At 47.9% G+C, this 16,185-nt stretch overlaps 1 protein-coding gene across 8 annotated transcripts in view; it reads left to right on the top strand.

Moving 5' to 3' along the window:
- ARID4A (AT-rich interaction domain 4A) overlaps positions 1 to 16,185 on the top strand; it is a 178,111-nt gene that overhangs the window by 135,136 nt on the left and 26,790 nt on the right. For 6 of the 8 annotated variants that reach the window (XM_029598217.1, XM_029598215.1, XM_029598219.1 and 3 more), the window contains 2 exons: positions 1,392 to 1,593; positions 8,216 to 8,278. In XM_029598217.1, the coding sequence (XP_029454077.1) occupies positions 1,392 to 1,593; positions 8,216 to 8,278 (265 nt within the window). The remainder of the gene's footprint in view (positions 1 to 1,391; positions 1,594 to 8,215; positions 8,279 to 16,185) is intronic. The other 2 variants (XM_029598224.1, XM_029598218.1) reach the window with 1 other exon arrangement.

The raw sequence follows: 16,185 nt of genomic DNA, 5'->3' as shown, positions 1-16,185 counted from the left end.
TGACCCCAGTCATATATAATTCGTATGGAAGATCCAAATCACAAAAACTATCTTCAAGAAAATCGGCACGCACCCCCTTTCAGGAAATGGACAAATAGCTATAAAAATTACAAGTGTCTTGTATTTGCCAAATAGCTTTTAAAAGACTGATTTTCCATTACCTTTCAAGTACATCATTTTTCAACTTCCCTGTCCATGATTGCATCTGCTTCCAAATATTAATTATCAAGTGAAAAGAAAATAACTAACCCAGATGGTATCAACTTATGCATTACTTAATTCCCAACTAGTGAAAAATCTCTCCTCCATAGCAGAGCAAAAATCTCTCCTCCATAGCAGAGCAAAAAGCCAATGAAACTAGCAAAAGACTGATGGTCTCAACAAGAAATGTCCTTACTTGCTAAGGTAGTTATGGATAACAAAAAGGATTGAAGGATCTCTCCTTTCATGAAGAGTCTGTTTGATTACATATGGACTTACTGTAAAATGTTTTAGGGTATGTGTAAATGTAATGTCAGTATCTGATAGCATGGTATGTGTAAGAAAGTTTTTACATTTGCACTTTACTCAGCCAGAATATTACTGATAATATAGCTGAGAAGGGGACATGATAGAAGTTTATAAAATCATGAGCGGGATGGAACAGGTGAATAAAGGATGATTGATTACCCTTTTAAATAATACTAAAACAAGGGAATACTCCATGAAACTAACAATCAGTAGACTTAAAACAAATAGTACTTTTTCATTCAGGGCACAGTCAAGCTATGGAGCCCATTGCCAGAGGATGTGGTCAAACTGACTAGGATATCATGGTTTAATAGAGGTCTGGACAAGTTCCTGGAGGAAATGTCCATAAAACTGTATTTGCCAGGGTGGCTAAAGAAAGCTATTGCTATCCCTCAGAGTTAGTAACAGATCTACTTTTTGGGATCTACCAGGTACTTGTGACCTGGACCTAGCCACTGTCAGAAGCCGAATGCTTGGTCTGACACAGCTTCATTTAAGCCCAAGCTAGATTGACCTTGGAAGGATATGTCAAGGCTCATAATAATGATCTGTAATGTGTTTTTCTGAAGTCAGAGGAATCGCCAGTCACACATACTCACTGTCCCTGCCCCCCTTCTGACATTAAGTTTGTAAGCTTAATAATAGAACTGAGGCATGAGTGCCAGTAAATGGGAACTACATGCATGCCCAGAGGGGACATTCAGGTTTTTTTTTCTATAAATCTCTGGAAATGTTATAGTGGTACTGTGGAATTGTCACTGTTGATTCCTCTGTCTCCAGAGAACACCTGTTAAAGGTAAGCAACTTCATTTCACAAGTATTGGCTGAAAGGTAAAAATACAAGACTGAAATTAACTTTTGAATGTTTTTTGTATATTCAGAATAAAGAAGATAATGAAAAAGATGATAGAAAAGAGGAGGAGAAACAGAAGTCAAAGCGTGGCCGCCCTCCTCTGAAATCAACTCTTCTGTCTAACTTAGCCTGTAGCTTATCCAAAACGCCAAACAGTGAAGGGAAAACAGGTGCCAGAAGTGCACGCTGCAGCTTACCAGACAGTTCTCCGCTAACCAATGGAACAGAAGGTATTTCTCATGCAAAGCTTTGATAAAACTTTCTTCTTTCATATGTACTGAACACAGATTCCCGTTCTAAGAACATCCTGCTTGTAAAATCCCTTCATCTTTTTCTTGTGAAACTCATTCTTGCCATTGACTCAGGAGAATTCTTTAGAAGAAACTATTGCAATGTGATCCACAGAGCCGATAATGGGATTTGATGTTTATTAAATCATTGATTTCAAAGCAGCAGCCTAAATGAAAGCTGCAAAACTATGGTCTGGCTGAGGGCTGCAAACAGGCCTGGCTGTAGGTTATCGGCAACGAAGAGTTTTCCGATATATTTGCTTTTATCTGGGCTGAGAGCCAGGTTAATTTGGTACGTGGAAAACCAAACCTGTTTATTGCCCTAAAGGGCCAACACTCAGGCCTTTACAGTAAAGTGCGCCCAGCTGAGTGCACTGTTTTACATGCAGTTGGGCACACACATTGGGCGCATGTCCAATACCCCTTATACAATAAGGGGTTTAGCACTTCCAAACCCCCCCTCCCCCAAAACTAATAGCGCTCATCACATGCAAATGCATGTCGATGAGGCTATTAGTTATTTGCCTGGGATACAGAAAAAAAAAATTTGCACCCGAGCCGCACATTTCACACTGGGCAGGCGCCAATTTCTGAGCAACCCGAAAAAGTGTACAAAAAAAGCAGAAAATATTGCTTTTCTGTACATCCTCTGGCTTAATATCGTGGTGATATTAAGTCTGAGGAACCAAAAGGTTAAAAAAAAAAAGTGCCAGTGGGTCAGGTTAGGAAAACAGATGCTCGTAAAATTGAGCGTCCATTTTCCAAACCCTCTCACAGCCACCTCTCTTGGGCTTCCGCTGCTAAGGGGTGCTAGGGGTGCACTATTGTCCCTAGTTCCTCCTTTTTAGTGTGACCCCTCATTTAAATACAGTATCGTACGTCCGGGAGAGATGGCTGGGCGCGCGTTAGGAAAGCAGGCCCTCAGCACGGAGTGCCTGTTTTCCTGCGGACTTGATTATATCGGCTTGATTGTGCACCTCTGATCTAGATTGCCTACTACTTGGCTTATTTCTTCTTCCTCTGGTATTTATATTTACGTCTCCTTAATTGGTCTCATTAATGTTATATCAGCATTCTAAAAAAAAACAACCCAAAAACTAAATATGCAAAAATCTAATTTTTATTTATTTCAAATATTTTTTACATGCTCTCTTAAGTGTTGCATCAAGTTAATATGCACTTGCCAGATGTGGGCCACAAAACAAGCATCTCCATACACATCCCACACTAAAATACAATTAATTAATTTGGCCCCTAAAATTCAACCTCTGTTCAATCCAATAATCTCCCCATCCCCACTAACAGGCATCCAAAGAAGTCACCCTCCTCCTGTTCTTCCACGTGCTTGAGTAAATCATTAGTCTGCCTTCTTCACATCAAATGCAGTATGTAACAGCCATATTTTTAGCTGTCTTTGGAAAGCCAAATCTCTTTCTGTGCTAACCTTGCATGGGAACTTATTTGACAAATATGGAGCAGTGCAGGAGAATGCTCTCCTACGTACCCATCTCCTGTCTAATCAGCCAGCATGCAGTCCTCTTGGGCATATAGGAGCATAATCGCCCTACCTTCCAAAGCCTTAATTTAAATATAGTGCTGTAAATTCTGGCTCTGAATTGGAATCCAGTCAAGATTTTTCAAGGGTGGTGACATATGCTCTCTTGGCTTGCAATACACCAAAACACATGCCGCTTCAGTTTGATTTATTTGCAAAAGCTTGATGTCTTTGACTGGCAAACAGACATACAGTGTGTTGCAGTAATCCATGTGCAACATCATCACAACATGTATTAAAGTGGCCAACTCCTTAGTAAACTGTGGTTTAAGCTTCCAAAATCCCAGCAGTTGCACTTCTAGTAAATCTGAGAAAATTGTTTCAACTTTCCCATAATGTTTACACCCAAATTCCAACCTTCCCCAATCTAATTACAAGAATTCATTATTTGCTAGGGACTAAATCCAAATAACATCAAAATATAAGTTCAGCCCGTTTGCTATCAAAGCCTTCTCTATATCCAGGGACACGTATGGCGGACATTGTCTGCATATTCATGGAAATCCATTCCAAACTGCCTGATCAAGTCTCCTAAAGGTTTCAGAAATAAACTTAAACAGCAGTGGTCAAAGCAGGGAGTCCTTTGAGCAGAGTAACACAAGCTAACTCCCCCAGGATTGCCAGCTGCATTCTATACCTCATAAACAAAGTGAACCACTGTAGCACCTTCATCCCATGTATCCCAAATGTTGCCTGTCGAGTCACCAATGACTGATGGGCCACAAGATCAAACACAGATGAAAAGTACGACTTCTGTTGTCTCAGCCCTGTCCTTGGCATAAATAAGATCGTCTAAATTTACGATCAATGGCACTTCAGTTCCATGACCCATCCTAAAAACCAGACTGCTGCAAGTCCAGCAGGTTCCACTCTTCAGTAGACTCCTGGCCGAAAGTTCTCAAGAACCCCTGGATGGTAGTGATGGTTTCTTTTAAGAATAGATGAATGCTTTAAGCAAGCTAGCGCCACTCTCTAACTGAAGGAGAGAGTAATGATTTGGACGACCCATCCCACTAGATTGTCCTTGAGCTGCTTCACTATTTGACGCAGAGCCCTGTCCCTCGATGGTGCCAAAGATTCTACTCCCATTGAATATTTAAGTGCTTCAGGCTCTTGCCTTAGTTGGAAACAGCTCAGACATGTACCCTCCTGCACTATATTGTTACTGAACTCCTGCTGCACACCTGGTTATTTAATGGTTCGGGAGAACAGGGCACTTGGTGGCCCCAGCTTTGCCTGAATCTTAGTCACCTTGCCAGTGAATGGACAAGTTATCCAGCTAAAGTTAGCCGGGATAAATGTCCTGCTGAATATACTTTCCTAAATGTACCTGGCTAGGTGTAGCCAGGTAAGTTAAAAATCTAATTGGCCTGATTCCCAGCCTCTTCCCAGTACGTTTTTAATTGGCCTTGCTGGGTCAAGCAGTTCCCAAACCCCCACAAAAGACACACGCACTTTATTTATTTTTTTTTCCCCCAATTTTGCAGATTGCCTCTACTCTACCTCCTTCCCCAATTTGTTGCTTTTTAAAATAGGCTTCCTTCCAGGCCCATTCCCTACTCTGCCCACCCACAGCACTCAACAAAGTGTACCCCCCCCCCCCCCCCCCCCCCAAAGACCTTGATAATCCCTGCCAGGAGCTCAGTATCTCCTGATGCTTCCAGCTCTGTTTTGATAAGAGAAACACTGGAAGCATAAGCTGCATGCAGTGGTTAAGTAGCACGTTGTCTGGACACACAAGGCCAGGTAACTTTAGACCCGTTTTAAAGCAGGTCTAGAGTTACCCAGCTAACTTTAGCCAGTTTCAATTGAAAATTGCCTGAGTTAGCCAAATAACTTTACCTCGCCCTAGAACGCCTTTTTTTAATCCAGCTAGATTTTAGCCAGATAATGATTTATCTTACTAAATTCTAGCTGGATTAGTGTCCCAGTATTACAAAAATTGCCATTTAGCTGGATAACTTGTGAGTTATCCAGCTAAATGGCTTTGAATAGGAACCTCCTTGTGTACAAAAAATGCCATAAGTTCACTGCATACTTTACTCAAGTATTACTGGTTCTTTTTTTCTCTGAGACTTTCCCAAACTATTCAGTATCATACTTCTTTCTTTCTTTTCTCTCTCTCTCTCAGTTGAATTTGAAAGGAGAGATACATAGTAATTTTTCTTCGCTTTAGTGATTCCCTTCTGATATCAATGTCTTTTCAACTTACATCTCTGCTTATCTAGCAGTCTACGGTACTTCACTCAAATTCTTTATCTCCTGCCTCAAAGTTAACAGCAACGTTGAAAACCATGTCAGTCTATTCTGGCCATTCACACATCATAATTATTCTGGAGACAGTAAATCCAGCACCCTTCCTATCTCCATATGGAAACCCAACAATTCTGCTGTCAGATTGTCCTGGTCTAAATCGAGCCTATATTGTTCCAGGAAAATAATGAGATCAGTCTGAACTAACCCTGGGATTTTCTTATAGATACAATCCAAGCAAAGCCACCTTCCCTGGCATCTCAAGCACAAACTGTTCTGTCCAGTGATCACTCTGACAGTGGTCTTGTTTCTACATTCCCCCTATATCTTTGTTAGAAAAATCAAATGTAATGTGTGGCCCAAATACATTGGCCCTAACATATCCTGCTACAAACCTGTCATTAACATGGTCTCCACCTTGTGCAATCGGTTCTTCATTCGTGGAAAGCCATGATCGAAAGTAGCTCAAAGACTGCCTCCAAGGTAGACCTTGGGGATCAGGGGAGAAGGAGTAATACCACAATGGAAAGACTTTTGGTGGGCCCTCTAAAACCACCCACAACCCTTCATTCTTACCTTGTACCAGAGACAACTCCTGTATCTTCAATCAGAGGTAATAGCTACTCCCGCCTTCTTCCTTAAAGCCCTTCCGATGCTCCAAACATCAAAACTCAGGGACAAAGTAATCCTGAGGTCACACTATCCTGGTCTCTAATCCAAGTTTCTGATAAAAATATTACCCACAGCATGATTCACAAATCAGTAATTGAATCTTATTGTGGACTGACCTTGCATACATCAACAATGCTCTCAGAAGCTGAGATGGATAGTTAAAGGTGAAAGCAAGTGATCTGGAGCAACAACCACCCCAAATTCCTTTTATGAACACCTTGTATTCCATATCTTTCTTCTCCATCTATTGCCCCTACACAGCTTCCAACTTTCTCACCCACCTTCAAGCCAGAAACCAATGAGATGCTTAAAAAGCACCAGTTGTCTGGCCTTCTCTTGCCATTCCCTGTACGTACCAGGATCAGTCCAGACAGTAGGGTTATGTCTCCCTTCCAGCAGGTGGAGTCAGAGGTCAAAGTTCTAAGCACCTCCCATATCCCAGGGTGCCTCCTGCGATCCTCCAGTATTCCTCTGACTCCAGCAGGTGAAGGAAGACATCCCCTGCGGTCCTGTTGCCAATCCATATTCTCCTCTGCTGGTCCCTTTTATAATAACCATTCCCCCAATCTCAATAATACCTCCCTCAGATTTGGGCCAGCACATATTCAGTAAAACTGGGCATCCCCTAAAGTATGCTTAGACACTTATTCTCACACGCCTCAATCCTGCTGCAATTAGGACTCTCATTTGGATTCCCAAAGGGGGTGGTCCCATTTGGTATATCCCTTCAGTGGCATCACATTTATTTATTTGTTCACTTTTATATACCGACATTCGTGTTAACTTCATGTCGGTTTACAGGACAAATCAAATACAAACCAGGTCATTGGTAAAATGCAACATAAAACAGTTCAAATAAAATTGCATCATCTCCAGGGTACTTGAAAGACCTGCAGGATGGAGACTAATGTCAAGTGAAGGCCCCACTCTCTGCAAACCAGCTGGTCCAGAGCTGGTAAAATACCATCTGACGAGGGGCGGGAGGAGGAACAGGGGATGGATGCTGGCTGCCATTAGCAATTTCTCACAGAAGCCTCTCAGCTCACATAAAAACCAGTCCCTGGGAGCACTGGAAGAAATCCTTTGATTATGGGGAACTGTAACTAATATTGATGCATGAAACCCCACCACCTCTGCAAGAATATGTAAAGTATGCATCTTTTACTAATGCCATATTTTTTGTACTTATCTCCTCCTTTCAGTCCCTTGTTTTAGTTTTGTCTGCTATGCTAGTAATTTTTATATCCATGCGATGCCTTCTTGAGGTTCTGAAAGGGATCAACAGGGCAGCAACCTGGTTTTATTTGGATTGATAATGGTGGGAACAGCAAAATAGGAGGAGCTTTGGAAGTTGATTAATTAGAAATGAGAGGGGATTACAGTGATTTTCTCTATCAATGGATTTATCCGAAGTACTATGGAGGTAATTTAGGGGGCACATTTTAAACTATCCCTGGGGCTTGCTGCTTTTTACCCATGTAAAAACCTTGCCAGGAAATCCCCCCTTCATGCAATAGGAGTGCATGTGCTATTCACCGTACACTTTTAAATGCAGGGGGAAAGGGTTAGGTCAAGGGAGCAAAGAGAAGGGATTTAATTTTGAAAGCCCTGTGTGCACTTGGCACCTGATTCAAAACAGATACAAAGCACCTACATTTTTCTACTGGCCTGAATTTTCAAAAGGGGATCACCCCACCTCCCACCCTCCAAGTTTCCATTTGAAAATTCAAGCCACTGGAGTATACCTGGGGATTTCAAAATTAAATCCCCTCACACTGTCCTTCCCTGACTCAAACCTGCCCCATTCTCCCTGCGGTTAAAGTCCAGCATATGGTGAATAGCACATGTACCTCCTGCAGGGGGACAGTTTTCAGGCAAGCTTTTTACATGGGTGAATATCCGGGTACCCACCTACAAAGTTTTGAAAATTACCCACTCCGAGCCTGCAATGTAGTACAGTAGATGTTGGCAAATAAGAACAATGTGGCCTACCCGGTTTGCCCAGCCATCCCTGCCTACACCATTCTGGCTGGTTTCGTTGTTGCCTTCAAGTTTTCTAAAATAGATAAATTATCATTTTAGGTATTCTTCGTAGGCGGACGAGACGGAGCTCTGGACTGTTTGATTCTGATAGAGGATCAAATGGTGAGTGAGACACCCCTCCCCTGCTTTCGCTACTCTGTGTATATACTCCTGTTGTTAATCTAGTTTAATTAGTCCTGTTGCTAAGAATCAGAGCATAAAGAAACCAGTAATGTCTCACTTGTACAGTAAGCTAGGACCACTGATGCTGTCAGATTCTCCTTACCAGATGACCCAGCCCATACAGGGATCAATGTAGTTTAAATTCTTTTCTTACATTTGTGTCCAGTTAATTTGATTCGTTCTTAGAGGAAAAAGGGATTTTAGTGATTGGGGCTGGGAAGAAAGCAAGGTAAGGGATCTGGGAATCGCAGGGAAGAGAAATGAAACATAAATTCTAGGTAGGAGAGGTAGAGAGGCAAGGGATGGAGGATGACAGAGGGAGAAGGAAGAGAGCAATGGGAAATTCAGGGAGGATAAGGAAAGGGAATGGGAAGATAGGAGGGAAGGGGAAGAGAAGGAGAACAGGAATTGGGATGGAGGAGGAAGGATCAGGGATGGGAAGATGGGGAAGCAAGGGAGTATTTGAGAGGGGTGGAAGAAGAGGGAAGACTGGGATGATGAAGAGAATGACTGAAAAGGGGAGGACTAGGGATGAGGGTGGAGGAGAAGGAGAAAAGTTTGGGATGGGGTAGAGAGATAAGGAAGCTACAGCCTCCCATCACATCTCCATTCCTTCTTTCCTTTATCTCTTCTTATAAAGTGCCTATGATCCCTCTCTCTATCTTTCTCTTTCATGTCTTCCCCATTCAATCACCTCACTCATCCTGGTTCCCTCCCCATCATGAATCATGGTTCATCCCCTTCTAGGACAAGCAGGATGCTAATCCTCACATGTTGGTGACATCATCCGATGGAGCCAGGCATGGAAATCTTTTGTCAAAATTTCAGGAAGCTTTGACCAGCACACTGAGCATGCCCAGCATACCATTATCCACGCATCCACATGAGGTCCCCCCTTCAGTCTCTTCTTTTCCACAATGCAGTTGCCTCGCGGTTTGTGGAGCTCTTGCCTTTTCTTGTTTTCTCGATAAATATAGAGTTTTATTCCCGGGTTCTTCCTCGTCTGGTCCCCCTTCGCGGTCGGTGCCTCCTCAGGTTGGTAGGTTTTGTTACTTTTTTCCAACTTTGAGGTCGATTCCTGGCCGCCTGTCATCGATCACGTGCCGGGGTTTTGTTCATGGTGTCGACTGGTTTTCAGCAGTGCCCCCAGTGTCCACAGACCTTGACTATCACAGATCCGCATGAGGTCTGAATCCTCTGCCTGGGCGCCTCGCACAATGTCCGAAGGATCGTGGGAATGGTGCGAGAACCTTGATGATCTCACCATTCTCCCGCACTTCGGGATCCTCTGTTTCCTCAGCACCGGGGAAAGTCTGGTCTGATCACAGAGGGAGATCACGTAAGCATGGTCACCGTTGGCGCACAGCTCTGGTTCTGGTGCGGAAACAGTGGTTGCTAGGCCACCACCGAAATGACAAAGTCCAGGATGCGATAGCACAACTGAAGGATCATCACGACACCCTTCAACAGCTGTCTGCTAGTGCCTCCGAAGGCCTGTCCTCGGCTGGGATCCCAGAAGCCCTTATACCGGCAGAGGAAATATTATCCTCTGGCCTTCCGGGCTCGTACGCCATGCTCCAGGGGCCGTCCTTGCCAGCAGCGAATGCCTAGACCCCTGCCAGCGCCCCAGCAAGCCCTGGCCACAGCTTTTGACTGGTGGCGAGGGAGCGGAAGTCAGTCGACCATATCTCAGACACCGGCTCCCCCAGTAGGAGGCAGGCTTCTTGGCTTCACCCATCGCTGGGAAGAGATCAATTTGGACTGATGGGTCCTTTCTTCATCCGTCAGGGGTATCGTCTTAATGGCAGCTGTCGCCCAGGGACCAATCCCCCATGTCCATCTTGGGGTTCATCAGCCCAGCAGATCATACTTCAAACTGAACTCTCCGCCCTTCTCATAGCAGGTGCAATAGAGCCAGTCCCTCACTCCCAGCAGGGCCGAGGGTTCTGTTCGAGGTATTTCCTCATTCTGAAAAGGAACTGTGGCTTGCGCCCCATCCTCGACCTCCGAGCACTGAACAAATTTCTCGCAAGAGAAAAGTTCAAGATGGTCTCTCTGGGCACGCTAATTCCCCTCAAAGGGGAAGACTGGCTTTGCTCCCTCGACCTCAAGGAAGCGTATGCTCACATATCCATTCTCCCCAGCCACAGGAAGTACCTCTGCTTTGTGGTGGTGAAGGCTCATTATCAATACAGAGTGCTGCCCTTCGGGTTGGCTTCCATCCTCCACATTTTCACCAAATGTCTGCAGTGGGGCGGCCTATCTCAGACGTTGATCGGTACGTGTCTTTCCGTACCTCAATGACTGGCTGATCAAGAGTGACTCCTGGGCAAGCACCCTAAGGGCCGGATTTTAAAAGCCCTGCGCGCGTAAATCTGGCCGGATTTACGTGCGCAAGGCACTCGCACGCTGGCGCACCTATTTTGCATAGGCCGCCGGCGTGCGCACAGCCCCAGGACGCGCATAAGTCCCGGGGCTTCGTAAAAGGGGCGGGGAGGGGGTGTGTCCGGGGTTAGGGGGCGGGACCGGGGGCATGGCGCCGGCCCGGGGGCGTGGTCAAGGCCTCCGGACTAGCCCCCGGGTCGGGTGATAGCTCGCCAGCAGCCCGCTGGCTCGCGCAGATTTACGCCTGCTTTCAGCAGGCGTAAATCTGCCAACAAAGGTAGGGGGGGGAGGTTTAGATAGGGCCCGGAGGGTGGGTTAGGTAGGGGAAGGTGCGGGGATGTGGAAAGAAAGTTCCCTCCGAGGCCGCTCCGATTTCGAAGCGGCCTCGGTGGGAACAGGCAGCGTGCGCCGACCCCAGATTTTATAAGATACACGCGGCTACGTGCGTATCTTATAAAATCCAGCGTACTTTTGTTCGCGCCTGGTGCGCGAACAAAAAGCTTGCGCAAATTTATAAAATCTACCCCTAAGTGCGCTGGCCCTGACGGTGCAGGCGCTACAGACGTTGGGGTTCGTTATCAACTACCCCCAATATCATCTCTGTCTGTCTCCTTAGCTGGACTTCATAGGGGCCAGGCTGGACATGGCGCAGGAAAAGGCGTTTCTGCCCAGGGATCGGGTTCTCACCCTCACCTCCCTAGCCACCCTTGACCGGACAAGTCTCCGCCCACCTTCTGCTCCGTCTGCTACGCCATATGGCAGCTTCCGTCTGTGACCCCTCTCGCCCCATGCGGAGGGCTCAATGGATCTTGCGATCCCAGTGGCGGCAGGCTTCCCAGGATCTCGAGACTCCTGTTGCAGTTAAGGACCTTCTGCGAGCGTCTCTGACTTGGTGGGATGACCTATCCAGTCTGTCCTAGGAGAACGCCTGTTACAGGTACGCAACTGCGCTTTCTCCAAGGACAAGCAGGATGGTAGTCCTCACACATGGGTAACATCATCGGATGGAGCCCGACATGGAAAACATTTGTCAGAGTTTCTATAAACTTTGACAGGCACACTGGGCATGCCGCTAACTACGTGTCCATGCAGGGTCCCTCTTCAGTCTCTTCTTTTCCAAGGAGCTATCGCCTTGTGGTTTCGGAGCTCTTTCTTCTTCTGGCATTTTTTGTTATTTTGAAGTGGTTTTTCTTCCACGTGTTATGTAGGGTCCCTCGCCCTCCTCGGGCATTGATCTGTAAGTGTTTCATGCTTTGTGGTCGATCGCTGACTGCTTCCCTTACCGGTGCCCACCAACAATAGACCGCCCGTCGTGCTTTTTTTTCCATGCCCCTACTGCCCCGGACCATGTCAATCACAAACCCCCCACAAGTTCTGTGTCCTCTGCCTGGGGGCCTCCCATGACATCCGCGTCTGTGATCTTTGTGCCCAGATGACCCCCCCCAAGGGTTGTCGGGCCCGCCTTGACAAATTGGAAAAACCTTTTGGGTCCAAGCAGTCTATCCATCCTTGGCATCGGGGGACCTTCACCCCACTTGGAAAGGAGCCCCCAGCCGCAACTCTGTTGGGTTTGCTTCCCCTTGCTCTGCATGGCCCCGAGCTAAGCACAGGGGACCATCCACGCTCCCTGTCATCCTTTTCTCGGTCGGGTTCCTCGACGTCATCAGTACCACGCAAGGACCACAGTAATCATCAAAAAAAGTCGAAGAAACAGTCATCGGTCTTCCTTTTCATCGAAGCCAGACCGGGAGAAGGCATCAACCTCTGTGCCTTCTCCCGGTCTGGCCATTCCCTCTGACCCTGCCGATGTTTCCAGGAGGCCTCCACTGACCCTAGTGGAGGGTTCTGTTCTCCTCGATCCAGGGAATATCCTGATTCCGCCAGCTCCTGCTCAGACCGTTCTATCCTCGACGGCCTTTGAAGAGGTGTTAGAGAGGCAGACCCTCAGGTCCCCCGTGTACCGCCTCTGCCACAAGAACCTGCTCCACTAGTATTTGAGCCTTTGCTAGAGCGGCTCGACATGCTGCTCGGTATGTTGCCGACGCAGCCGGCTCCGCTGCTCTACGCCCCTTCGTGGCCAATAGGCACACCGCTGCTACCACCACCGGCTCCCATACTGGTGAGCGACTCCTCAGAGGAGGAAGGACCATCGGGCTTGATGGCGGCCCGGAGACTCACAGTGCCACCTCACCTGCCAGCTCTCTCAGAGCCCTCTGGGTTGGTTCCATAATACCCTGCGGTGCCCCCGATCCTGCTGATGCTATCGGACCCGTTGCCACTATTGCAGCCTCGAGGCCCATCGGTGCCCTCGAGGACCATGCCGCACCCACCAATGGGCCTTCGACCACCCCTCGCATTCCCAGAGGGTCGCAGTGAGGGAGAAGCTCCCTATGACCCCTGGGAGGGGAGGCATTTGTATCCTCCTCAGAGGACTTGAAGATTTGCCTTCTGAACCCTCTCCACCGGAGGAATGATGGCAATCTACCCCCGAGGATCTTTCCTTCATGGGAATCTGCAAAGCCATGGCGGAATCTGTGCTTTTCCAACTGTTGACAGAGCAGGCCTCCCAGGCATAAAATTGAGATCCTGCAATGTATGGATGCCCCGAAAGAGGTGGTGTCAGTACCAGTCCATGACATTTTCAAGGACTTGGGTGCTCCCATAGAAGGGTCACCCATCTTGGTGCCGCTAGTTAACAGGAAGATAGATGCAGTATACCTAGGCCAGCTGTCCACTGGCTTCAACTGCTGTCAACTCACCCACCAGTCAGTGGTGATAGTCAGCCCTGAAAAAGGCTAAATGGGTGCATACCCATGCCTCCACACACCCCCCCCCGGGCACGAGCACAAAGGTCTCAATGCATTGGGGCGCCGAGTGTTTCAGACAGCCATGCTCATTGCCCACATAGCGTGCTATTAGCTTTACAAGGGACAGTATTCCCAGAACCTGTGGAAGCAGGTCTTGGAATTTAGTGAGCGCCTGCCTCAACAATTCCAGGAGGACTTCCAATCTATTGTTCAGCAGGGCTTGGAGTGTGATAAGCACGAGGTTCGCTTGACTTATGATGTCTTCGAGACAGCCATGAGAACCACCGCAGCGGGCATTAGAGCCCAACAGTTAGCTTGGCTACAGGCCTCCGACTTGTGCCTTGAGATCCAAGACAGACAGATAAACTTGCTGTATATGGGGAGAACCTGTTTAGTGACAGAATTAAGGAGGCAGTGGCTCAGCTGACTACCAGGAGACCCTCCAGCAGTTTTCAGCTAGTACTTCCGACACCCAGCCTACCCGTAAGTCCCCATGGCAATCTCTTAAGCGGCCTTTCTATCAGCATCATAAATATTACCCACCTGCACCGAGGACCAGGGCTCAAAGGCCTGTCCCCAAGACAAGGCAGAGATAACCTAGGCCACCTCGGGCAACTACAGTTCCGCCGCAAAACCCCTCAACAGTGTTTTGACTGGCAGCCAGGGAGCATGAGCCAGCCTTCTCCACGAGACCCCGATTCTAGTTATTCGCAGATCGGTGGATCTCGATCACATCGGACCTCTGGGATCTGTCCATCATCCATCAGGGTTACAGGCTGCATTTCCAGTGACTTCCACTTCACTCCCTTCCATGTTCCTCAGTGGAGGGCGGCAGGGGACTTACGGATACTTCAAGTGGAACTCTCCACCCTCATTCCTGCTCAGGTGGTCGAATCTGTTCTGCCCAGCCAACGGGGCAAATGATTCTACTCCTGGTATTTTCTAATCCCCAGGAAGACTGGTGGCCTCCAGCCCATTCTGGACCTGAGAGCGTTAAACCATTTCTTGGTAAAGGAAAAGTTCAAGATAGTCTCGCTGGGCACCCTGATTCCCCTTTTCAAGGCGGGAAACTGGCTCTGCTCTCTCGATCTCAATGATGTTGTCGCCCATATCCCTATTTTTCTGTCGAATAGGCAGTACTGGAGATTCCTGGTCGACGGGAATCACTACCAGTATGGAATTCTGCCCTTTGGCCTGGCATCTGCACCCTGGGTCTTTACCAAATGTCTGGCAGTTGTCTGTGCCCATCTTCAAAGGCGTGGAATTCATATTTTCCCCTACCTTGACTATTGGCTCATCAAGGGCAACTCCCGACAAGAGGCTCAGACTGCCATGCGCTTCATGATCGACACCTTGGCGCCTGGGTTTCTTGATCAGCTATCCAAAATTCAACTATCTTTGCAACTGGACTTCATTGGGGTGCAGCTGGACACTGTCCAGGTGAAGGCTTTCCTGCCTCGGGACAGAGTGGAGGCCCTTGCGGTTCTTGCCCGACATGTCTCCAGTTGCCCCCATGTCTCAGTTCACCAGTTCCTCCGACTGCTGGGCCATATGGTGGCAACGGTGCATGTTACCACATTTGCTCGGCTGCACATGCACAGGGCACAATGGTCATTATGCTTTCAACTATGTCAGGCTGTGCAGAACCTGCATGTTCGAATTCTAGTCACTGCACGGTTGCAACAGTCTCTCCAGTGGGTGGACAATCCCCCTCGAACTTGGAGCGGGGTTGTCCGTTTTGGAATGCTCAGCCCCAGGCCACACTCATTACCGATGTCTGTCAGATGGGCTGGGGAGTGCATGTTCTGGGCTTCCGCACCCAAGGGGTCTGGTTGGTAAAGGAATTGCAGCTCCCTCTTGGAGTTGCGAGTGATCCGCTATGCCCTGCGGGTTTTCCGAGAGCAGCTCGTGAACAAGGTTGTTCTTATTCCAGGAAGACTTCCAATCTATTGTTCAGCAGGGCTTGGAGTGTGATAAGCACGAGGTTGTCAGACTGTCAACCAGGTGGCCATATGGTACCTGAACAAACGGGGGGACGGGATCCTTCCCCCTCTGCCAGGAGGCAGTTCATGTTTGGTCATGGGCCATCTAAAACGGCATCACCCTCTGAGCGCTGTACCTCCTGGGGGTGGACAACATTCTGGCGATGCCTTGAGCTGGATGTTCTGGCCCCACAAATGGTCCTTCAGCCAGGAGGTAGCGAACCGTATCTTCTGCTCCTTGGGGGACCCTGGACATAGACCTCTTTGCCTCCTTGGAAAACAGAAAAGTGCGCTGCTTCTGCTCCCTCTGCAAGAGGAGCAGGGGATTGATAGCAGATGCCTTCTCGATCCGCTGGGGCACAGGCTTGCTGTATGCTTACCCTCCCCTTCCTCTCATATATCCAAGATGCTCCAGAAGCTACAGTATGATCAGGGCTCCATGATTCTGATCGCCCCCTGCTGATGAGTCTGGTTCCTGACCCTCTGAGATCTTACCTCGCCCCCCCCTCCCCCCGATCTGATAGTGGATGGCTCCGGACCTAATTACCCAGGACTAGGGCAGGCTCCGCCACCCCAATCTGCAAGCCCTGGCCCTCACAGCTTGGATGTTGACCAGGTGATGATAGAGGCCCTTGGCCTATTGGAAGGAGTGTCTTATGTCATCCTGGAATCC

The sequence above is a fragment of the Rhinatrema bivittatum genome, chromosome 4 (assembly GCF_901001135.1).
Source record: "Rhinatrema bivittatum chromosome 4, aRhiBiv1.1, whole genome shotgun sequence".
NCBI classification, from domain to species: Eukaryota; Metazoa; Chordata; class Amphibia; order Gymnophiona; family Rhinatrematidae; genus Rhinatrema; species Rhinatrema bivittatum.
This window is presented reverse-complemented; position numbering and strand designations above follow the sequence as displayed.